This window comes from Megalops cyprinoides, chromosome 1 (genome assembly GCF_013368585.1).
Source record: "Megalops cyprinoides isolate fMegCyp1 chromosome 1, fMegCyp1.pri, whole genome shotgun sequence".
Lineage (NCBI taxonomy): Eukaryota > Metazoa > Chordata > Actinopteri > Elopiformes > Megalopidae > Megalops > Megalops cyprinoides.
This window is the reverse complement of record NC_050583.1, coordinates 40,865,135-40,889,620: the sequence shown is the minus strand read 5'-3', so window position 1 is coordinate 40,889,620 and position 24,486 is coordinate 40,865,135. Positions and strand designations below refer to the sequence as shown.

General features: G+C 46.7%; 1 protein-coding gene across 3 annotated transcripts in view; it reads left to right on the top strand.

Moving 5' to 3' along the window:
- gpatch8 (G patch domain containing 8) overlaps nt 1-24,486 on the top strand; it is a 50,883-nt gene that overhangs the window by 16,479 nt on the left and 9,918 nt on the right. For 2 of the 3 annotated variants that reach the window (XM_036524458.1, XM_036524477.1), the window contains 3 exons: nt 8,602-8,674; nt 23,583-23,650; nt 24,043-24,129. In XM_036524458.1, the coding sequence (XP_036380351.1) occupies nt 8,602-8,674; nt 23,583-23,650; nt 24,043-24,129 (228 nt within the window). Of the gene's footprint in view, nt 1-4,400; nt 4,419-8,601; nt 8,675-23,582; nt 23,651-24,042; nt 24,130-24,486 lie in introns of all 3 variants that reach the window. The other variant, XM_036524467.1, reaches the window with a different exon arrangement.

Genomic DNA, 24,486 nt, shown 5'->3' with positions numbered 1-24,486 from the left:
TAATGCCCTGCACCAGAGCAGTGCTTTGATGTCTCCGCCAGGGTCGCCTGTGGTAGCTCCAGCAGGAGACAGGGGCAGGGTGTCAGGCGTGCGAGGGAAAGGCAAATCAGCTGGCTCAGACCTCCTCACCCAGCGGCGGAACCGGCTGCCGGCGGAGCATTTCAAAACATTCCCAAAGCGTCATGGGAAACTGGCAGAGTCTGCCCAGTCCTAGCACTCTCCCATGGCGGGGGGCGTGGAGAGAGAGCGACCGCTTCAAGATCTGTGCTGGGAGAGTCACTGGGGCGAATGATTTCATGGAACTGATGTTAAAATTGCCATTTTTTTTTAATGTTCATAAACCGTAAAATGTTAAAACCGTAAGATGAATATTAAAAAAGAGGATAGCCATTGCCTTGCTATACATTATTTTACCTTTAATTGCCTTGTCTGTGATGGAAAATTCTTCCATCAGGATAGTTTGGTTTTTAAACCTTTTCTGCACACAGGTGCTTTATGTAGGCTCAAAAGCATTGCATAAAAAAAAGTTGAGCGCCTGCTGAAAATAACTTTCAACCTACATTCAGCGGGCGGGAGAGGAGAGCGAGCTGGAGAGGTGTCCTGATTGCCAGGGGGACGTGGTGTTTGCTCCTGCGGTATTGTCTACGGAGAGGTGCTGGGGGCTTGTCCGCGGCGCACATCTTCTGAGTGGCTGGGAGGTGTGTGTGGGCGGGCTTTGATTGGTGGCTGTCACTTCCAACCTCACGCACCTCCCAACACGCATACGCACACAGCCACACAGCACTTGCCCCCTGACGGCAAATTTTCCTCCAAGAGCCCAGTACAGGGAGGGGGTAGGTATGGATTGCGCTGCACCGTGCAGCTGCTCTGAAAGCCGACACAGAAGGACAGCCTTGTCTGATCCCAGGCAGCCACCAATCAAGACCTTTGATCAAATCCTGGCTGCGCGGCTGGTCACAGCAGCGCAGCAGGGATGCAGGGCTGTGGGGCAGAGGGGTCCAGCTGACTGCTGCGAGTGTGCAGCGTATGAGGGAGCTCCCCGGCACCTCCCCCGCAACTCATTGTGTGTGATCTGTAGGCAGCTAGAGGTCTTTGTTACTCTTTTTGGGGACCTGTTTTTTCTAACGTCCTTGCCCTTGCATGTCTAATTGGGTAACATTCAGTTCTCCCTACCTTCCCCCCTCCCCTTGTGAGAGATATATATGGCAAAAACACTCCCCGCCCAAGTCACCTCCTTCAAGCACTCATGGCCTTCCAGGAAGCACAGCCCTGACATACAGGCAGACAGGGGCTAAGGGGGTATCAAGGAGGGGTCAGCAGGATCACTGCCAAGGCATCATCATGCAGAGTAATAGCAGTAGCTCCCATCTAGGCCTTCAACACACTGAAAATTCATTCAGAAATTCATGATTAGCCTGCATGCTTTTGATGAATCATAGCTGCCGTTTCCTCCCGGGTGTGGATAAATGGCATTCCTCAGTGGCATGATACAATATTCTCTATGGCTGATGAAAGTCACCAAAGCCAACAAGCACCCTGACAAAAAATAAGTTCCAGAATCTTTTCAAGCATTAAGATATTCCTTATGTGTGAACCTTCCCTTGTAAGGAATACTGTGAAGATGTAAACATCTTTCACTGTGCTTACCAGAGGATATTACCCTTTTAAAACCGCTTCAGTTGCTGTGCAAAGTTTGATTGGAAGTAACCGCTTATAGTCTGTTTTTTAACATTTTCATAAAATGTATAATTGCTTCAATACAGCACAGAGCAGAAGCCCCTAGAGTTGCATACACTTACAGGCTTAGAGGAGTCTCACGGGTAAAGGGGCACCTGAGAGATGGAAATCACAGTTGGAATTAAAGCTCAAATGCCATTAAGATGATGTCAACATGAATCGACTCGCTCCATCGGCTGATTCAGTTAATTTTTTTTCCAGCTGCATGTTGAATTTTATATAAAATAATACGGGGGGACTTTTAATAAATGTTTTTCTTTTAATTTTGGAGGTTTCAGTTCTGTTATTTGCGTTTTTGTTTGCGATGTTTTTATCATGTGTTTTACCCCCTCCTCTTCCCTCCGTTTAATTCAGCCAGCTCTTTTTCTGCCCCCCGTTCATCTGAATTTTGTGCTTTCTCCGGGCCTCTCCGGAGAGACCCCCTGCCCCAGAAGTTGACTCTTTCCAGCATGCATCGAAGACAGTGCTCCGAAATGGCAGTTCAGTGGTTTCTCTGACAATCTGAAAGACAGCTCTGAGAATATTTGGCATCTACAAAACCTCCAGCAGCCTCAGAGAGGGAGTTTTCCACTTTATGGAGGCGCTCCCACCACGTTAGCTGGAGCAGTCCTGCAATATGAAACCGATCGCAGGCAGCCATCAACACCCCAAAGTGTGAGAAATGAACCTTGTCAGCTGAAACCCCTAGCCTGTCCAGGAATAAAGGTCAGCCTCCTTTAAGACATAAATACGAGGCCAGCCTCGATGAGTTAGAATCTTCTTTTAATTACCTGGCTTAGATTCCAGAACTCATCTGTCTAGAGCTCAAATGCACCAATAAATAAAACAGCTTCAGCGTAATTGGCTGATCTCGTAGATTAAGTGTGGAGCTTACTTTTTCGCCAATAGCTGGAGTGTCTTTTTCTCCTGCGTGGTGCTGGCTGCAGTGACAAGGTGCAAAGCCAGCTTGTTTTCATGCAGCGAGTTCTTTTGACAGCACAGCCTAGCAGTGCAGAGCAGGGCCTATGCCCGGATGGAGCATCCTTCAGTGCGGTGGCCTAGTCCCTAACCCCAAGCAGAACTGACACATGAAACGTGTGATACTGTAAAGGCAATGTGAGGTTACCCAGAAGTCAGTACATTCCCATCCCTCATGTGACAAAATGGAGCGCGTCCGCCACGCTCAGATTCTTAGTCCTTCTGTCTGTCTGTGTAGGAACTCTCTTCATCAAAATAATTAAAAAAAACTGTCCCGCCCTGTGTGTGCGTGCACGCGTACAGTAAGTCTGTTTGTGTGTGAGAAGTCCAGCCATCTGCTCCTCAATAGATACACAGCTTGATTGGCCAGGGCAGTTCACTGACCAGTCCCCCTACAGAAGACTATATTACTATTTTCATATAATAAAATAAAATATAATATATAACTCTTATACTACTATATATTGAAGCTGTATCTGTTTACAGGGATTTACTACCTGTCACACAGAGCTACACAGCACTAGCAAGATTCACTTCTGTTCATTGTGATGACAGACTGCCCACACAGGAAGGGGATTTTAGTTGTAGTTCATGTTCCCATGTGTATTGTTTTGAAAAGTTAGCTGTGGGAACCACTTTCATCTTTCACATTCAGTTATGAAGTCGCGGTGTGTAGCTATGAATAATATGCGTAACAAGGCTCCACAGGCGGAGTCCGCCGAGGGTGCAGCCGTTTCTGTACATACCGCAGACAGGCGAGAAAAGGGCGATTATAGATTATGACCCACTCCTGCCATCATTGTCACCCACTGCTCAGATTCTTCAGACAGCTACAAGGGGCAGCATTCAAGATTCCTCCTTAGTCTCCGATTCTCCAGGATTCGCCTCATCCAAGCACTTAACCACTTAAAATCCACCAATTGTACTCCAAGTTCACTAATTAAAGTAAGTCACTAATCAGATCTGAGATATTGGCAGTCTAAAGGGAGTTTGTAAGCTGACTTAACTAACAAAGGAAGAAAAGGACTCCTACTACCGTCTGTGCAAGAAAAGGTCCTTCTAGGGAGGAGAAACTGACATGAGCCGGCTAATTTTAACAGGGACACAAAGAGCATGTGACATATTGGTGAACTGAAGCAATAACCTTGACTCTTGTCCTAATTCACAACCCATACCCCAACCCCCGCACCCCCAAAAAATACAGGGATGCACTGTCACTGTTCGGTATGGGTGTCCCCCCCCCCCCCGGCTTGCTGCTTCAGCCACTGGAGCTGTCCTGCGCTCAGTGCAATTGAAGTGGCCTGTGTGTGTCAGCCCCCAGCCCCTGTAACAACAGACCTTGTAGAATCTGGCCCAGTATATCTCTCCCTGTCTTTTTCTTCTCCTAATCTTTGTGCTTTAACCTCTGTAATGATGTCACTTCCTCCACACTGTGCCAGTCACAGCACACTGCACATGCCCTCTATTCTGGCAGTCTTTAACTTGTGGATTTATAGTATTGACACTCATTGCAAAAACATCTTTCCTTTTAATGGTAGCCACATAGTCAGTGAAGTTATTACCATGATACCTCATACCTTTCTGTTACATAATTAGACCTTTGCAAATTAGGAGGTAAAACAAACCAAAATGTAAGAAATTGATGAGAAACATCAGTGACTGGACAGTTTCTTACATTGTGTTACATTTAACTGTTCTTTTGACAGCCCAGTTTTTAAAGCCAGGTTCGTATGGAAATGCTTTCACTCCCCTTGCACTGCTGTTGGAGTCAGAGCACTGCTTCCTCTGTCTGTTTATTTTAGTGCCTTCATTCGCTCCGCACAGCTTGTGTAGTGTCTCACCTCCCCGTCTCGTCTTCAGTCCAATCTGATCTCAGGAATAATGCCCCACTGTACTGAACATGTCTCTAGAGATTCATTCTTCCTGCTTTGTGAGAAGCACTGGTAGGGTTTTTTGTTGTTGTTGTTGTTGTTGTTGTTGTTGCTGCTCATCAAAGCCAGAACGAGAGATCAGTAACGTAAAAAAAGCAACGCAAGAACTTAAGGGCTCGAGCTGACGTAATGGAAGGAAGCTCTGCAGTGGCTGAGATGGCCTCAGTATCCTGTGTCCATCCAGGGAGAGAACCTCAGTGGCACCTGTTTGACTGTGTGTCTCACCCGGGTGGTGGCAAGCACTTGTGCCCCTTGGCTCTGTGCACGTGTTTGTGCCTGTAGCCTGCCTGTGCCTCTGCCTTACAGCATCCTTTAGGCTCAACAGACACTAACTATGTAGTTTGGAGTAGTAGCTGGAGGCTCCGTATGCCTTTAGGCTGCAGTTGTCAGGTGGGTTAACCCCGCAAGGTCTCATCTGCAGCTCACGCCCCCTCATGCGACTGTTTCACGGTCACTCTCTGCTTCACAGAGTGAGCCCTCAGACCTCGCACAGTTCCTTTGTTATCGCAGAGAATTGCATCACTCTTGGCTGCATTACCATGGCAACTTCAGCGGTCAAGGCAACCCCTTTGTTCCTTTGAAAGGAGCACCTAATATCACTGTCCTTGCTGACCTCTTCCTTATCATGCTGCCCTGAAGGAAGTCCCATGACACTTAGCAGTAGCTCTCTGAGACGGCCTGAATCTGACCTATGCAGAAAAGAAGTGCAGTGGAGTTTGGCACAGCAGGGCCATGTGGGAAAGTACTTCACCCAGTTATCAAACAGCCTCAAGCAAGGCAAAAAGGGGACAGCTGTCGTACATTGTCATTGTAGACGAAATATGTAGCAGGGGAGGACCAGTAAAGGTGACTAAATGTTGTCCACACAATACATATATTTAACATGTAATGTTAAGTAGAAGAAGCTATAGGATAAGAGTGAGCTGACCACTATGATTTATTCACTGAGCCACTGAGCCTCACTGTGAGCCCATGACTTGAAGTGGCTGGGATTCGTGAACACCTTGTGTGCTGTCATGCCAATCCAAGAACAGCCCAGAGCAGAGGATTAATATTTCTGGATAAAATGAATCATGTGAAGGAGGCCTCGGGCATTAAACACAGAGCAGGTGTCGGTCCTTGCATGACCCTGCATCACTAAAGCTGGAAGGAATTATCTAGTATTTGACAAAGCAAAGAGGTCCCAGTATTTAGTTTAACGGTTGAACTCAGTTTGACTAGATTTTGGATGGTCTCCCAAACTGCAGCCAGAAAATTTACAGTTGTCCTGGTCGTAATTTGACTACCTTAGAGCCTCTGCTGACTCATAATGTGACTCCAGTGTAGGCTGGGTCGTAACCATTTAACAGCAGTTACTAACATGCTGTCTTTTGTGCCCAAATGATGGCCAAATGTGAGAATGGAGCATTTCAATAGAAGATTCCGCATGAGTGCTCTTTTCCCTTTTCAAGTTCTGGTGTTGCTTTTTGAAACCAATTGCTTAGAGCTCTCATTGGAAAGCTGTTACTGAGGGACGTTCACAGCTGCCAGAACAGCTATCAACCATTGGATCTGCACTTCAAGGTACCTGTATCTAATAGCAACGCTAAATGTTTTGACTCTGGTCTTCAGCAGAGGCAGTAAGTCGAACTGTGCTGTCATAATGTTTATGGTGATGCCCATACTTTTCATTAACCAGTTTCAGCTTATGTATACTTTAGGCATAAATAAGAGTGTTTTAACTAGGAATGTTTTATTTTCACTGAACACCACATTTAAATTTGGCACTAGAGCCAGCTATGAAGCCTCAGCTTCAGGGTCAATATTTTTTTCCCCCTCCCAATTTTTTATTTGATTGATGTATAATTTCTTACTAAATATGAATATCTCCTCTATGAAGTGGGTTTATCCCAAAACTGAGACAGCCTACACCACCCAGAGATCTGATCCCAGGCTGTTGGTCAGACCCAGCCCTGACTTAACCTGTGAGTCTGTGACATCAGGGTAAGCCTGATACATCACTGCAAGTGCTTGAAATCACTATAAACCTGTGACATCGCTGAACTGGCTCTCTGGTAGAGAAGTCGATTTCCGTCCCAGAGAGGATGACAGCTGCACCTCTCAGCGTCCCTTCAGTGACTACAGAGGCATTTGAGACAGGTGCAAACATGCTTTGACCCATTGCTTTGATTCGTTCTTCAAAAATTACTACGAAATTGTATCAGTAGAGCCCTCTCTCCAGCATATTTCCTGTTTGAATATGGAGATGTGTATAACAAATGTAAGGGGAGATCATCATCAGCCAATTATGTAAAGAAATGGTACAGAATAGCGCTGTCAGTTCTTTCCCGCATATTTTCACCTCTGCATTGTATTATACCAGACCTTTCCGTGAATCAGGTCAGCATTGACCTAGCAGCTCACAGCTGGGAGCGAGAGGGCATTAAGATTAGTTATACTTCACCCAGACCAAAAAGCCGCTTGGCAGGCAGCGGAGGGGAGGCATCAAAGTGCAGAGGGAAGGTTTGGGCTTACAAGAGGCAGGGTTCCGTAGTCACACCACAAGCTGAAATGAAATGGAAGGGGTTACACAGTCTCATCACAAGCTGCAAGCAGATCACTGTTTTGGGGGCTCCAAGTCAGAACAGCGTTGGCTCGTAAAGACGGCCCGCCGAGGGGGCTCTGTATGGGGAGACACTGCACCTGCTTTGCGTGAGGACCGCTGCTCCTCCTGCACTAACGGCACTGGCTCCCTGTGGCTCTGCCCATAACCCCTCAGCCTTGTGCATCTAGATGACCCATCAAGTACATTCCCACTCTGTTGTCGTGCTCATTTCCTGGTCATTGTTTTTAGCTCTTTCACTGGTGCCCTGTGTATGTGCAAAGTGTGTAGTACACTACTAACCATTTGTTTGTTGCTACCAAAAAGCTGCATGTTTTATTAATTGGACTATCTTTGATCTCATTCCTTTTTATTTATTTTTTTTTATTTTGCACCACACACACCATTAAATATGTTTTGTAAAAAACATCAGTGCAGTGGTAAATTTGCTACAGTTTGCCCCCCGGCCCGCCGCCCCGCAAGCTTCCATCTTTTTGTTTTTGCTCTGGTGATGGCGTTTGTTGGTGGAGCAGTTGTGCATGTTGTGATATGCAGATTATTTTTATCTGTATGTTTTTGCTGAATGCTGAGGGTGGAGGGTAGTCTATCACGCTCTTGGCTGCCCTTGCACATGCCCACCCTCTGGTGATTCCCAGCCCTTTCTCTCACAGCTCTGTTTATACAGGGTGATCCTTCGGTCATAAGTACGGCTTCACCACAAGCTTGGAGTTCTGTACTTCCTTTTGTGTTGACGCAAGGTCTCGCTCTGTTCGTCCTGTCTGTACCTGAGTAGGTTTATATATGTATATATGCCTTATACATATTGGGACATGTATGCCTCTATACATATTTGAGTCATATTGCTTGTTGTGATGGTTGCCTGTTGTTTCTGGTGTATGTTTTTTTTTTTTTTTTTTTAAATTTCCCCACAGTTTTGCTTGTGACATGGTTTCCCTGTCCAAACACAGTGCACAGAAGCTGCCTATCACAGTGTGAGAGACCCCCACCACCCCATCCCCCCAGCAGAGGATTGTGCTAGTCCTCATTCTTAGTGGCTAGAACCAGAGCAAGGACATAGGAGAGAATATTAGGAGAGCGCTTCATCTTCTGTAGGGAAGACACATTATTTTGTCCCAGCAAAGACTGAAACATTCAGCCCTCCTCAACCCCTCTTCCTTTTTCCCCCAGCTCCCAGTAGCACTGTCAGCATTCTCTCAGCATGCTGGTTCACCTAAAGGGATCTGAGGGGACATTGTATTGGAGATAAATGAATCTGTCCATTCAGTAGCCCTTGCTCTACCCGCTCCCCATCCTGACGTTGACTGCGCCTGCGGGGAAAGCTCTTTTTATTATTGGAATATTTTTGGTCTTTTTCTTCTCTGTTCTGTCCGTCAGGATAACATCGGGCACCGGCTCCTACAGAAACATGGCTGGAAGCTTGGACAGGGGCTGGGCAAAACCATGCAGGGTAAGAATCACGTCTCTCTTCTCATCTCAGAGGTGCTCTGCCAATTACTGCCACTGCTGTACCTGTCCCCCCTCTCCTTTTCTCTGTCTGACTCGCGATCCTGTTTGGTATGAATCCTCTGTCCCTCTCTCTCTCTCTAGGGGTGTCTCCCTCCATGCCTTTGTCATGTGTCTCTGTTGGTATCATTTGTCACATCACGTAAAGCTCCGGTAGCTCCTGACAGCTCAATGAAGCTATTTTCAGGGTTGACGTTTTGGCTCTGGCCTTTTCGGGACAGGCAGGCATGCTTGAATTGGCAGGACAAGGGGAACAAGTAGTGGGTGAGAGAATGCGTGGGGCTTTCGGCTGTCAGCTCATGTGCCCTCCACTTCAGGGTTCTTTGGAGTGTTTTAAGCAGGTATGAAATTGAGACATCGGAGAAAATGGGGGGAAAAAACAGCTGTGGACAGGAAATGATGGGGTGCTGAAACCGCCAGAAGAACAAGAGGTCCCGCTAGAGTCTGTATCAAATTATAGGAAGTGCATTAAAGTTTGACTGGAATGAGGCAGTCTTTTCTCCTGAGGCCTCTGGGTTGGCACAGCATTTCAAAGCAAGGAACATCCGGTGCATAGCTGTTAAATAGCACTCACCAAAACACAAGTCTGTTTGCAGAATTTCTTTATCCTGTTTACGTCTTCATCCTTGTTTTTCTTAATTGTAGGGGAGGGGTGGCTTAAGGAATTGTCTGCAAACATTCCTGGTCTAAAAACAATGGTGCCCATTGACAGAAAGTTTAAGCTGCATACAAATTAAACGTTTAGAGGAGGAGGAGGAGGAAGAGGAGGAGGGGGAGGGAGAGGGGGTGGCAGACCACAGAGTCTTCCATTCACACTGTCGTCCAAAATGGAGATTAGCTGAGGACTCCAAAGAATCACTGCATGCTTTTTACAATTCAGGAAAAAAGTGAATCACATCGGCTTGATTTACTTTTTTCAGCTGCAGTTTTTGGAATGGTGAGTGAGCCCCTGTGTTACAGTATAGTACCACCAACCCCTCCACAAACTCCCCTGCTTTATGGCTGTTGCTGCTTGGGGAAACCCTATAGCATTGTTCAGTTTGTAGCATATCCACGCCGCTGTAGGACCATCACTGTGAGACTATTGGCAGTCACCAGAGTGCACTGAATTTTCTCAGCCTTGCATTAGTTGAATATACAGTAACGTCTCTCTGTTCCTGTATTTATGGTCTGGCACCCTCTTGGCCTGCATTGCGTAGCTGTAAATATTGGAAGGGGGCCGGCGGGTCATACAGAGTCATACTGGGTGACGTGGGGAAAGATGCAGGCACAGTGCTGTTGTCCTCGCGACTCTTCAGCTCAGCTGCTGCTCAGCACCATCTCTGGGGACCGAGGAGGATGGGGAAGAGGCCGATAGGGACCACTCTCCGGATCGGAGAGAGGACAAGGCCTGCACCCAAAGCCTTCTGTTCCCCCATGCATAGACACAGGGAGTCACGGGGGATGGACAGCTCGGATGGGTCTGAAAAGAACGCGTGCCCCTCCCATTTTACATCTGTGCATGTTCGCCAGAATTAACGTTAAAGGGGCACTCCAAATCCGGATTCATGTCATGGAAAAGACTGTTCAGCTGTTTATATTTTTTTGCACAACCAAATCATTAGGGCTTCAATCACTGTAATGCACCATCAATATATTCAATTGAAAAAAATGATCAGATGGAGTGTAGTATCAATGAACATGATACATTAAGCTAGCTTGATACCTGAAGCTGATTGTATCTAAATCATGTCTGTAAATTATGCCTTGCTGGCTGCCAATAAGACAGCATTTTCAGATGTTATCAGATCAGTATTATCAGCTACAAGTGTTACGCAAGTAGTAAGTTATTATAAATTATGCTTTGTATTTTTGTCCTTTTTCACTTCAGAAATAATTCAGTGTATTCATGCATTTGCTCTGTGAGTGAGATGCATCCACAGTGGGGGAACTAGTCAAGCTGCAGCTGTTTATGCCGGGGCAGGTTGTGGTGTTCAAGTCTCACCCTCATACAGTGCTTGAGCGTTTCTTTGCCACCTCTGTTACTTGTGCGTTCTGGCAGGAGGATCCCGGTGAAGCTTTTTACCCAGAGCTGCAGTAAGGAGCCGTTAACGTTTCTCACAGGGAGCCGTCGGTATTCTGTTGGCGGACCCTTTGAAGGACAGGAAGGGCGCCAGCACTCTAAGTGTCCAGCCTCTTAGCCTGGGCTCAACCAATTCGAGCAATCCATGCCACTGTGAGACCGCACACATTTATAACAGTCCTTCAGAAATGTTTCAGTGGGAAAAAAAATGGCAAGATGTTGTGGCCTGACTGTATGGGAAGTTTTTTACTATTTGATTTTTTTTCTCAGCTGGCAGTCACCGCAGTACCTTGTGTAGGTGCATGATGTAAAGATGGGATTATGTCTATGCCTGTTTAGGAAGGTTTGCTGCAAACAGTCAAAGACTTGTGTGGGGTAGCAGCAGACTCTGGCCAGTAACTTCTACGAATTCTCTGCTTTGGGGCAAGCCATTGCTCCTTGGGGGCATGATGAGGGGCCACCAGGGCTGCCCAGGCTGACTGGGGTCATCGGATGGCCTTCTGTCAGGACCCTGTCGGTTTGCGCCCTCCTTTCACTTCTTCAAGGACGTTCTTCTCCTCTCCTGATCCGTCGCTGCCTGTCGCCGGCAGCTGAGTGAAACAGGCTGTCTCGTTCCGGCTGTTCCCTCAGGCCCCTTCACTCAACCAGACCGGCTCTGCAGGCGCAGCCAACAGCAGTCCACCCCCCACCTTTATTAATCTGATCTGAGAACAGCCTTCCCTGCTCTGCGCTGTTGATCCCCCACCTTTAGTAAGTTCACCTGAGACCAGTCACCCTGTTGCCGCACCGGCGACCTGTCACCCTCATTAAGATGTAAATTCACTTTGATGCACTGTAGCTCATTGCATTCCAGCAGTATACCAACAAAGCCATTAACAGCTTACTGATTTTTTTTTCTTTTGGTGTTTGTTACTCCTCTTTGCTCTCACTGGAGTAATTGAATCAATTAGCTGATTAAATGAGAAACTGTTAATCCTCATCTCCGTGGATTCAGCATGGTCCATTTCCCTTACTGTGCTGTTCCAGTTCCGGCTAATGAATTCAGAAGAATTAAAGGAAATTACCCCTGATGATAAATGACTTGCTTTCAGTTTGTGGATCAGCTTTTTTGTACTGTTATGGCTGTTAATATCTGAAGTGAAATATCGTTTAAAAATTGAGATTTTTCCCACCCTAAATCTCTTTAATGTGATGAAGTGTATAAAGCTGATTATTTAATATCTCTCCATTTCCATGGTTAATGCAGGATTACGTTGTCACATGATTGACAGATCAGCCAGGCTGGTGACCATGGAAACATCAGTGGTGATTATGCTAGCGGGCATGGTTATTACTTAAAAGGCTGTTTATTCACCAGGTTCACCAGATGTATGGCGAACATGTTTACAGATTTCCTGCACATCTTAGTATTTATCTCTTGAGTATTTAATTCCTTGTATCAGCTGCCTCTGCACTGAGTAAATCTGTTTAAGGAAAAGCCCAAGGGTTATTCCCATCTGATGTTGGCTTTAGACTGTTGTTCTACTTTTCTAGTAACTGAATTATAGACTAATTAATATATTTTTGCTGGCCTGCATCCGTGGGATAGCTTGGTGTATCTTCCCCTTTTACGTGATATTATATTCATTTAGCAGAGACTCTTATCCAGAGAGACTTGCTGCACAAGAGAACATAAGTGTATCCATTCAAGTTAAATCAGCATCAGTGTCAGACAAGGCTAAGAACACTCCCAGACCAGTGAGTGTGAGCACAGCACCATTCAAGCACTACCACAAGTTATGCTAACCTGAAACTACACAGCCTAGAATCTAAGGGAACTAAGTACACTAGCATACATCATACAGCCACTAGATTACAGTATCCATAAAACAGCACGATATTACATGTAAAATAAGCAGCAAGATAGAGATGTTTGGGTTTAGAGGGTATCGGTATAGGTAGAACCCAGATGCAGTCTAAAGAGGTAGATGTTCAACCTGCATCTGTGATTTTCCTGTCCTGACCCCCATGGGAAGTTCATTCCACCATTGGGGGGGGCCAGTACAGACAGGCATTATGGCTGAGAGGAGTGATCCTGCCAGGAATGGACAGTCAGTTGCCCATGGATGCAGAGTGTAGTGATCTGGCTGGTATATACAGTTTGAAGACTTTGATTTGACTGAGGGGGTTGTCCCATTCACTGTCATGTATGCCAGGTAAGGAGGGGTTGTGACTTGACTATGTTATGGGAGGTTGTAGACAAGTCTTGCTGCTACATTCTGGATTAGCTGCAGGAGTTTGTTGGTACAGGCAGGAAGACATGCAAGGAGAGGGAGTGCAGGCTTGAGAGGACCGGAGCCTGAATTAGGAGCTGTGTAGAATACACAGTGAGGTAGAGACTCTTTGGAGTCTTTGGATATTGTACAAAATGGATCTGAACACCCAACTCACTGTTGTAACCTGAAAAGAGCAGTACTGTTGGTTGTCAAGCATTACCCCAAGGCTTCTGACAGAAGGAGTGCTATTGGTGAAAAATCTTGTAGTTTCTAGGCTGAGAGAGAGGTCTCAATGAAGAGGACCTGGAGGGGATGTAAAGTATCTGTTTTAGCTGGGTGGAGCCTTCTTTTTGTGGAGGTCCACCATCCACTGTGAAATGTCCTTTAGGCAAGCTGAGCCGCATGCAGAGACCTGTGTGTCAGATGGAAGGAAAAGGCGTGAAAGGTTGAATGTCGTCAGCGTAGAAGTGGTATGGAAAGCCATTGGAGGAGATGGCGGAGCCAAGAGATTGCATGTAAGACGATGGGCCCAGGTACAGAGCCTGCAGGATGCTTGTGAGCAGATTGTGGAGTCTAGAAAAACTGCGTTCTAGGAAATGCTGAAAAAACATCCAGAGAGGTAGGATTGAATCCAAGGAAGAGCTGTGTCAGAGATACCCAGTGTAGCCAGGGTAGACAGAGGTAGCGTGTGGTCCACTGTATTAAAGGTTGCAGAAAGGTCCAGAATAATCAAGAATGAGGAGTGGGATGATGCTTTAGCTGATGAAGAGCTTCACTGATGGAGAAGAGGGCAGTCTCTGTGAAATGACCAGCCTTGAAACTTGACAGGAAGGGGTCAAGAAGCCTGTTCTGTGAGAAAAGGGAAGACATTTGCTTAGCCACTGCACATTCTAGTGTTTTAGAGAGAAATTGGTCGATAATTCTGGAAAACTATGCAAAAGACAAAGTGGGGGAAAAAAACAGTTAACTTTGTGCATTAGTTACTCAAGGCCATTGTTTCAGCAACATCCCTTGATGTGTGTTTGTGTGAGGACAGGTGTATCTTGACCTGCTGTCTGTGTGAGTGTTTAATTGGGGCAAATCCTCGCAGATGCTCTGGTGTTGGAAGCGCTAAATCAGCACTGTTAAAGCCCCGCGGGCGCAACCCTGATTGATCTCTGGCGAGGGAGCCTGGGACATTTTTCAGCATGCTCAGCTATCTGACCACTTTTTTGGATTCCTGCCACGGAGCTGCCATCAACTGGGTCGAGGGACGTCTCAATAGCTATCCTGGTGGGGACTGAAGGTCGTCTCCCAACACTGTGAGAGTAGAGGGCTGTACGTGCAATGAGGCTGTATTCCATTATTAATTGGCATGCTGGTTCAGTCCACTCTGCCTGTAGCAGTCACGCCTCTTGGTGCTGCTAAGGGTGAGGGATTGGGGGGGCTGATGACACTGACATGTGCTGACAGCCCTCTGCCTCGTGCCACTGCTGTGTCAGATAAACACTGGGATTCCAGAGCTCTCTGTGAAACCCGCAAATGTGCCGCAAACCTACAGCTCCGCCCTCCAGCCTGCCTTCAGAACCACAGTCCCAAGGCTGTCTGACATCATAGCCCTGCCTGAACTCCCAGACAGGGAGGTGTAAACTGTCATAGTTTAAATTCATGAACTCCCTCTAGAGGGAGAAGGGTGGTGGAGGAGGCAATTAAGGCATTTAACTGAGGATTTACTTGTAGGCGGAGCTGGAAAGTGGCTGTGACTTACTGCAGAGGTCAGGGATGCTGGGCTGCAGTCTGATCCTAGAGGCTCGAGGGGGGATCCTGGCCATCCTCTCAACTGTTTCATCCTCATTCGTTGCCCTAAGACGACGGGATGGACAGCGATGATTGTCACTCAGTATTCAATGTCATTGTTGGCCAACCACGTATGAACACATGGCAGGACTGCACCGGGTTGGTGGAGGGTTCAGCGCCGTTCACATCAGATTGCTACTCACCACTGCAGAAAACATGATCTGAACTGCAGTCATCTGTCAACCTCATGGGAGAAATGTCTGCAGTCTGTGGATTCATTAGTTTTCATTATGGCAAGAGAGCTCCACAACTTAACCACAACTTAAACAAGGGAAGATTCGTTATTAAAAAGAATTAGATATATAATTAGTTCTGTTTTTATATAAAACAACCCTGGGGGTTATTCAGTAGTCCTCTCATTTTGAAAGCTGTTTTCCTGCCTAATTATTCCCAACTGCAGTGTTGTGTTGGTAACACCAGCAAGATGCATGCCTTAATTGTAATCCGAAGGATTCAATTTATGCACTATTGACTAAGAGTGCACCAAGGCTAATTGTACAGTAATTTTATGAGGTCAGTATTTTGCCACAAGGCAGGATGTTGTGATCTGCAGAGTGGTGGTTGAGTTATTTTTATATTGTTCCCCATGGGGGTATTGCCAATTGGATTCCCATTGTGATATGTCATTGGTGAATTTTATTTCCTTTTCCCCATTCACTAATGATTAATGACCTTGTTTTTTAGGCATGTGCATGTTCAGTTGGCCGAAAAAGCCCTCTCAATACGTTAAAGGCAACTGGCTCAGAGCAGTTTCCTGAGCAAGTGTTAATCATTTACATTCAATTTCATATTTTAGTATAATTGGACCCAGAAGCATTTTTATTGAAGAAGTGTGTCAGAAAGTGTTAAGTTCGGAGTCTGAAAGCACCAAGTCAAGGCCCCTAATAAGCCTGACTGGTTGGGCATACTGCACATTTAACAGACACTTTTCCTGGGCTTCTTTTCCTCATAGTACCACAATCAGTGCCTCTTTAATGAGTGTTTGCTGACTGTTCCAGTGATGGTCCGTTTATGCTTTCAAGGCATGATGTAGCTCCTCCCCCTCAGCCTACTGCATCCGAAGGGCATCCTGCCGTGTTGGCTTGAATGCTTAATTAGTACATGCAAAGGTAAAATTGCTTATTAAGTGTTCTTGGTGCGTTCACCCAATTTCAAACTAAATTCATTAAACTGTTCATTACATCAGTGCTGTATTCACTCTGCATTTTTTCCCACATGGAAAGGGGGCTAATAGCTAATTGTTAACATAGTCTGAGTATCAGTCTGAATCCTTCAAGCATCTAGGATTACCTAGTCGTTCAGGTCCAGGGAGACCTTGCTGGGGATAGTCACCCATGTTGATCATGGCCTTCGACCCTAACACAAGCCCTTTGACAGTGCGGTGTTTCCATGGTGTGTGGTGTATGTCCATGTCATGGTGGAAGGCGTGACCAAAGCACAATGGGGTTGTCCACAGCTGCCTCTCCCTTTTGACAGGCCAGCTGCAGGGATTGACAGTGGCTCTAGTTGCCCTCCTGCACGGGGCATGATGGAGGCGGCACTCCATGGCGGGTGTTTTGCCACTGCTGTTGCTCAGTGTTCCCAATGCAGCCAGCGCTTTACATGCATTTCTGCTGGCTCGCCATTTTCCCTCACGGTTAGCACTCAGATCAGCATGACGTAGAGAGTGTTGAAAGGTGCATTAAGCCTGTAAAATCCTGAACAATCCCATGTGAATTCGTTTGGGTTTGAGTATGGCTTATCGCTCCTGTTTGCTATTGCTACGGATACAGTAACCCCTGTTTGCTGTTGCTCCATATGGAACAAGCACAGAAAAGGAATGCCACAAGGTGACTTTTGAAATTGCGAACGAGTGCATTCCTCTGCTCATGTTACTCAGCCGCCTCCCTGCTACTCTGCTGCGTGCGCGGCGACCCCTGCGTCCCCATGACCAGTGAGGAGGGTCCGACAGCCAGGCTGCGAGTGACCTAATTGCGTGTCGTTTCTGCAGATGGGCTAAGCGCGCGACAGGGAGCGGTTAGCAGTCACATTCTGCAGAGAGGATGTCGTCGCCTGCCGAGTTTGTTTTTGGCCAGCTTTCTGTCTCGTGTCACAAGGGGAACCAGTCCCTGCATTGCACCCCCCACTGAACCACAACAACCGCACACCCCTCCGGAGCTTCTCTGGTCAGCAAAGACAGTCGGGGGAAACTGTAGTGTTGGGAATTTCATTGCCTGTGCTTCACTCAGGTGGCAGGGTGGACTTACTGGATTCCAACCAGGGGCTGCAGCTATGGTGGTCACTGCTGCTGCCCCTCCATATCCCATGCCAAGAACTTCATGTGCTCCAAGAAGTTCCACCACAGACGAAGAACGTGCAGGGGAACAAATCAAAGCAAAGTATAATCAGTGGTGTGTGTGTAGTTGAAAGGAAGGCTGTGTCGCCGCGCCCCCCCCCCCCCCAGCTCTGGCAAAAGCCATTCCCGTGGAATGCTTGATCAAGCTGGATCGCAGTTATTCCTTTATGAGTTGACTGTCAGCAAAGTTTCTTTTCAGTTGGCAGATTCGCCTGAAGCCTTTTGCATGTCTGCTGTCAGCCGTTGGCTCTGGAATGTATGCGCTGAATTGATGAAATTAGATTTTGTGCCCCTCTGGGAAAGCCGCTCGTGAGATCTTTAGTTTCTGAAATATTAAGGTTTGCTTTGAGAGGCTGTGAGTGCATGGATCACATCAGCTATAAATCTGCGTAATTGGTGAACCCACACCCACCCGCCCCCAGGCAGGAGATTGCAAGTTAATGGAGAGGGACGGGGCAAGCCACAAGTAATTTATATTCGTGTCTCGGAGCAAGGGCGAAAGACACTCATTCAGGCCCTTGGCGCATTTTTTTCCTGTTGAAATTCCGGACATGATTCCCACCTTCTCCCCTCACCTTTATGGAAATCAAACACTTTCAATTGTGCTTACCTCATTGCCGCCTTGACACATGCTTGCCTGTCGGCCCCCCCAGCTTGCATGTCTGCGTTGCAGAGTAAATAAGCAGTCATTTGCGCAACACTCACCCGTCTCATCCCTGTCACCCCTCATCCCTATCATATGCAGCGATTGTAGGACGCTCTCCTCCGCAGCCCTGTCTTCTCCACAATCAGCACTGATGGAGCGCGAAAGAACTCATTCAACCTTTAAAACTGACAGGGCAGTGAATGTGGTGTGAAGCCCTCCAAGATGCATTCATAAACTTGTCCTGCAGTGCAAGCATGCCTCAGTGGCCTGTTTTAGTTTTAGGGGATGACCAGCCTTCTCCGACAAGCACATCAGGCTGGTATGGTGAAATTGCAGCGGAATGCTTTTTCTCTCCTGGAAAGTATCCTATCAGAAGCGATGGAAAAAGTGAGTCACGCTAACCTGCCTTCTAAGTAGCCCTCATGCACAGCATCAAAATTTGGGTCATTTTATTCCAGCTGGAAAGGGCAGGAAATGTCAGGCCTCTCACTTTTGGAAATGAAAGGCGCTCTCTCTCTGAGGCAGGAGAAAGGAGGCCGCCATGCATGAGAGAGGAGAGGGAGAGAGACCCTGAGGGGGAAGAGGCAAATGTTTGTTGCTCCTCAGTTCAGGGACATATATGGCCTTGTGTTCTTCAGCCTAGGCTGAGATGCAGCATCACAGCGCCACCCGCAGTCCAGAGCTGTAACTGTGGTGGTACTGGAAAAAGCATGCAGAGGCCCACCAATAACATGTATGCATATTTTCTCCACCAGTCTTAATACTTTATCTTATGGTGTTTTTTCCTCAAAGCCTGTATAATGACTACAGTGAGTGGCTGTGAAACTGTCATTAAGTGTGCTTCAAAGATGAAAATGGTTTATATTGTTCAACGTAGCTGACATATGTCCCAAAAGAACAATTTTTATAGCAGGTATCGTGTACCAGTTTGTGTAACTTTAGTTAACGTGGACAGTTTATTTCACTTACAGTGTACAGAACTGTATGTACATATCAGCATTTGTAGCTGTCAGAAGAAGCATTTTCTCTAGCTTTTAATGGGTTTCCATAAGGGCACGAGAAATCCGGATTATTGTCTCCTTATTCAGGATTTCTTTCTCATTTACAGGCTCCCTAAATAAATGAATACGGATCTCCTACGTGTTCATTTCTGAGAGTAAAAGTTGCACCGGCTAAGTTGCCTTTTTTGCCCATGGTTTCTGATGTCCCTGCTCCTCCTGTTCTCTGCATTGACTCAGTTATCCATTCGTCTTTTCTTACTTTTTTTTTTTGATCTGATTTGTTGGAACCCACGGTTATTGGTTTGTGTTCCTTTCGGTCTCAAACATAATGTTCCTTTTCAATTGCAATAATGACTTCTGCTTCTGATCTCCTAAAATCCTCATGAAACGCTCTCAGGACCTTGATTGTTAAAGGTCTGATGCTGTGTCCCCATTACCGACACAATCCCTTGGCATTCCCTATTCACAAAATGAATTTCTCAATTTAAGCATTTCCGTGCCCGTCAGTGGTTGTAATTGGGGTCAGAATTGGCCGTGAATCCTATGGGAGTGCTCGGAGTGACTCACTGAACAGACATGGTCCATTGTGTTTCTGTGGAGCACCGCGGCGTGGGTGTGTGGAGGTCCATTTACTGGAGTGTGAGTGGGCTGCATGTAGGTCACCAGTGGGTTCCAGAGGTATACCCTCACACCACTTCACACCCCTGCCCCTTTCCATCAACTCCTGACTCCCAATGCCTGACCCCAGTTCCTTAGCAGTTCTGTCTTTGGACGATGGGTGATTGAGAGTTTTGAGCTGTGGCAGAGGTCATCTGTCACAAGGGAGATGACACACTCTGTGGTTCTTCCTGTTCAGGCTCAGGAACTGTGGGTTCCATTTCAATTTCAAGTTTATTTACAGTGTTCTGGTGATGGAACTGAGTTCAGCAGTGCAGGGACTGAACTTTCAAAGTGAACTATACTCCGACATCTCGGCTGAGAGTTGCAGTCCCATCACATGGAGGTATGCCTCCTGTTTGTCAGTGAGAGCTAACAGTGGTACAGCTCTCCACATGGTGACTGCTGGTGTGATAAGTGTTTATATTTTACTGTTCAAAGCCCGACTACTGCTCTGTGCTTGAAATATTGCACTCCCTCCTCCGTAGCTGTGCCTCAGTTTGTATTTTGCCACTCTTGAGATGTAGAGAAAGAATAAAGAAAAGAGGTGTCGCAGGTTAGGGGGTTGCACTGATGTGATCTCTGAATGGGAGAGACAGGCAGGAAGTGTTTCTCTCTGACTAGAAGTGTTTTGTTTAGATGCAGCCTGCACACATGCAGCGGAGGCATGGCCTTGGGATTGGGGTTACTCTGAGGGTGGGGTGCTTGCTTTGGGTTCTTCACCGGACAGGTCATTTCACGCTCCGCTCCCTTCAGCCAGCTCGCCTAAAGCACTCAGAATAACTTGAGTACATCCCTGTTTTCCGTACAGATGAAGTGTGCGTGCAAGTGCTTGCACTTGCTCAAAACAGCGTGAATGTTGTGTATTTGCCGCCCCAAAATCTCACCTTTGACCCTCTGTCTGATGGAATGTTGTCAAGGAAATGAGCTGAAGAGGGAATCTGCTTTATCCTGCAAGGGTTGGGTGAAGGGGCGGGCTGAGGGGCGTGTCTGTGTCCATCTCGTGACGGCAGGATTTGAAACCCCCCGTCTTACCCTTCCCTGTCCCGCCTTAGTGGGGTTTGGAGGGGTGAGCAGGGCTTCAGTAAGTCCCCAGCCCAGCTGACTGTTCCTGCTTAACCAATTGGTGTTTCTTTTTTGCAGTGTTATGAACCCGGCCATGTTATGCTGATGGTAAACTTAGTGGTAATTTTCATTTCTCCCCGATCATATATATATATTTTTTTTTCGTTTTCCTGTCACCAGTGCACCAATATAGTAGGCTTTTAATTCTCTCTCTGTTATAGCCTTCATTCTGCTGCTTGGTCGTTTTGTTGTTATATCCATAATTTAGACCTTTTTTGTTTGTTTTCAGTTATTTTTTTTCTCTAGATTATTTTATTTCAGTGCACACTTTGAGCATTCCATTGGAATGGGTAATGCTAGAAGGGATGTCACTGTACATTTTTAAAAGCAGTTTAAAAAACGAAATGATATATATTCAGAAAAATTCCACTGTCGTGCTGGGTCTAATTTGTGGCTCCTTTCACCCATGTTGAACAAAGGGACTATGGCATGCGTTAGCAGAGACACACATGGTGGCGTAACTGTAGACGGGTACCCAGAAAGCAGCACAGAGGGCTCCTTCTGGACTGCACCTCTGGTTTCTGAGCTCTGACACTCATAGCATTGGCTGTCAACCAGATGACTGATGACATGAACAGCGTATCGGTGGAGGAGGATGAAAGGGTTTCTCTTGGTGCTCCACCCACTAGCCTAGATTATATTAGTATACAGAGATTTGGTGTTTATCTGGTCAACAGCTGACCTAGAATAGAACTGGGTACTGCTTCACTTGCGCATGTCAAGAGTAAATTTTCTTATTTGGCTTTTCACTTGCTATTAAAATAACTTGTTAAATTGTTGCTTTTTACAAGGAGGCTATAACTCTAGCATTAGTCTTCTGCCAGAGCATGTCTTCACAGTTTTTTAAATAAGCAGTAATACCTCCATCTCTGATTGCTCCCCCAATATGGCCAACTGGCCCAGACAATGCTGTAAGAAGTCAAAGTTCAGTCAGTCCCTTCTGCAATACAAGCTCGCACTTCATGATTATACCATTGGGCTATGTCTGCTGTATAACATGTAAACAAAGAGCATACACAGAAATTAAGAAAAACATTGCAGCCTTACCATGAATCAGAATTTTTAAGCCAGACTGGCATTGATTAATGTTCAGCCCCATTTTTATTTTCTTCAGCTGAATTTAAATTGTATAAGCAGGGGGTGTGGTCCCACCTCCTGTGTCATTTTATTTTAAGTAAATGATTTGTGACTTGAGAGTACACAGACCCCTGCTTGAGGCCCCTGTCTGCGTACTCAGCATTGGAGGACCTTCTTCCTGCCTCCGTGGCATTGAGCTGCTGCTCTTCATTTATGGGCTTAATTTAATTTTAGCTGTTGGTGGGGGGACAGTGTAAAAACTATAGAGACATCTCCTTTTCAGCAAAAAATGGATGTAACCTGCACTGGCCAAACTGTTAATCATGTTTTGTGTTCAGATATGTTGCAGGTACTCTTGTATATTCAAAGATGGCATCATGATTGGGGAATGTCTTTGATTTCCTCATTAACAGCCCTTTACAGCATTAAAGTGCATATTTTCAGTTGAAGCACTTGCAGTGAGCTATACATCACAACTCTGAATGATACCAAAATCTCAACTCATGATAAACTGTTTTTTGCCCAATGGTATGATTTTGTACAGTTTTATAATATGAAAGCCAAAAAAACAACTGAAACCAAACCGAATGACTGATTGAAGCCTCTGTTTGTGTACCTGCGGCAGCAGCATTGTACAAGTTGCGTGCCTTTTGTTTAAGGGCTCTCTGTCAGTTTGTCACCCCCTTCCTCACCATCCCGCTCCTCACTCTAACCTGGTAAGTACCGCCCCCACTGTCACCATGGTGATCAGTAGCCTGTGACATCACCCTACTGCCGTAGCTCAATGCTTGTCTCCTTACTCCCCTGTACCTGCTTTGTTTGGCTGGTTCTGAGTGGAATAAACAATGTGTATTAATCTCCAGCGTAGTTCAATTTTATTTTCTTTCTTTTTTTTCCAGTTTCTCTGAAGGTAATGGTCTTCTCATCAAGCTCTTTTCACAGCTTGCGGTAAACCCCCAAAAAAAGAGAAAAAAATAAACCTTAAAACAAACCTTCTCCTATGTGGGAGAGTGATTTCGAATGGGAGATCAACCTAGGATGGAGTACTAGTAGATGAGGGGTGTATCTACACCGACTCGTATTACCTTCAGTGTAAAGCAGGCAGTTTAGAGAGACCAGGCAAGTTCAGTCACATTAATAATGTATGGTGGATAAGCTATGCGGTAGTTTGCGATACTCCCGCAGTGTAGCGCAGTGTACTGTGATGTAGTGGGCTGCATCTGCGCCTCCTGCCCTGGTGTCAAATTCGAGCGTGCCCCGGTTTTCTGGGCTCTGCAGCCACCGCATTAGTGCGGACATCCTCTTACCCCCCAGAGGCATGCAGTCAGTTTTTGACGCCACATGTCCTTGCGAAAGTTTGCCTGTTTTAATGGGATTCAGTGCACGCTGCAGCAGGTTTTTTGATTGGCTGGACAGGGTGGAGGACGGGGGCCAGGACGAGCAATGAGGAGTAGAGTCGCTGTCCACAGGGGGGCTGGATATGCAGGAGAGAGACATTGCGACAAATTTATCAACCCCTCCTTTCTCTACAAGGAGGAAAGGAAAAAACGAAATGGCTGTCTGGCTTGTGCACGAAACCCTCTCTTTGAGCGTGTGCTGCAGAAATGCGCACAGCACACGGACGTGAATGCATGACTTACAGTTTCAAAACACTCAGTTGGGATTGTAGCAGCTCCGAGCGGTGCCCTGTAAGCTGTGAGAATGGCTGATGTTTGGATCACTGTTGCACTCTGGTCTGGTCTCTGCACTTCAAGCCAAGACCTGAAACCCGGCACACTGTGCCGGAACAGGCCCGCCCCTGCACCACGCCCCCTTGCCCTCACCCGTCTTCTCGTGTCTCTCTCTGCCCACCCTGCAGGCCGGACCGACCCCGTGCCCATCATCCTCAAATACGACGTCATGGGAATGGGACGCATGGAGATGGAGGTAAAGCACGCTTCGTAATGCAGCAGCAGGGCTTGAGGGGAGTGTGTGGGATGAAAAGCCACAATGTGGGGGGGGGGGGGGGGGGTTTGGACTGTGAAGCGATTTTCACCGCTGCTGCAAAAGGTCAGGTGCGGATATATCTGGTGGAGAGCGTTTGCAGAAATGACATTGCATGGCGTTTTACCGTGGGCCTCTGTCCGTGACGTGAGCGAGTGCGTTGTGTCCGGTTTTAGCACAGCATCTGTGTTTGTCCTCTGTTCAGGTGCACGTGTTAGGTAGATTTGGCAGGCTTGCTGTTGGTGGGCGCAGGGGCGCAGTGATGAATTGTGGGTGCGTGAGTGAGGGCGGGGGTTTGGTACCTGACAGCTGGGTGTGCGTCCTGCTCTTGGCAGCTGGACTATGCGGAGGACGCCACAGAGAAGCGCAGAGCGCTGGAGGTCGAGAAGGAGGACACGGAAGAGCTGCGGCAGAAGTACAAGGTGGGTCCCCCCTCCATTTCTCTCTCTCTGGCCATTTCCTCCCAAACGGGTCCGTGTCTTTCTCATCCACGTCCATGTCTTTCTGATCCACGCTGAATCCAGTTTGATACATTGGCTGCCTCTCTGCCGCAGTAAAACGCTTGGCTTTTGTGATGCAGGAGTACAGTCACTTGCAGCCTTCATCTCCTGTTAGTCATTCTTCAGGCCTGTGTAACTGTGACACTCACATGACGAATCTGTAGAGGAACATAAAAACCTCAGACTCTCTCCACCCACACTCAACTAATGTGGTCTTTATGTAGCAGAAAGTAGAAACTGTGACTAAGCTGCTTGGGGCCTGCTCATGAATAATATGGT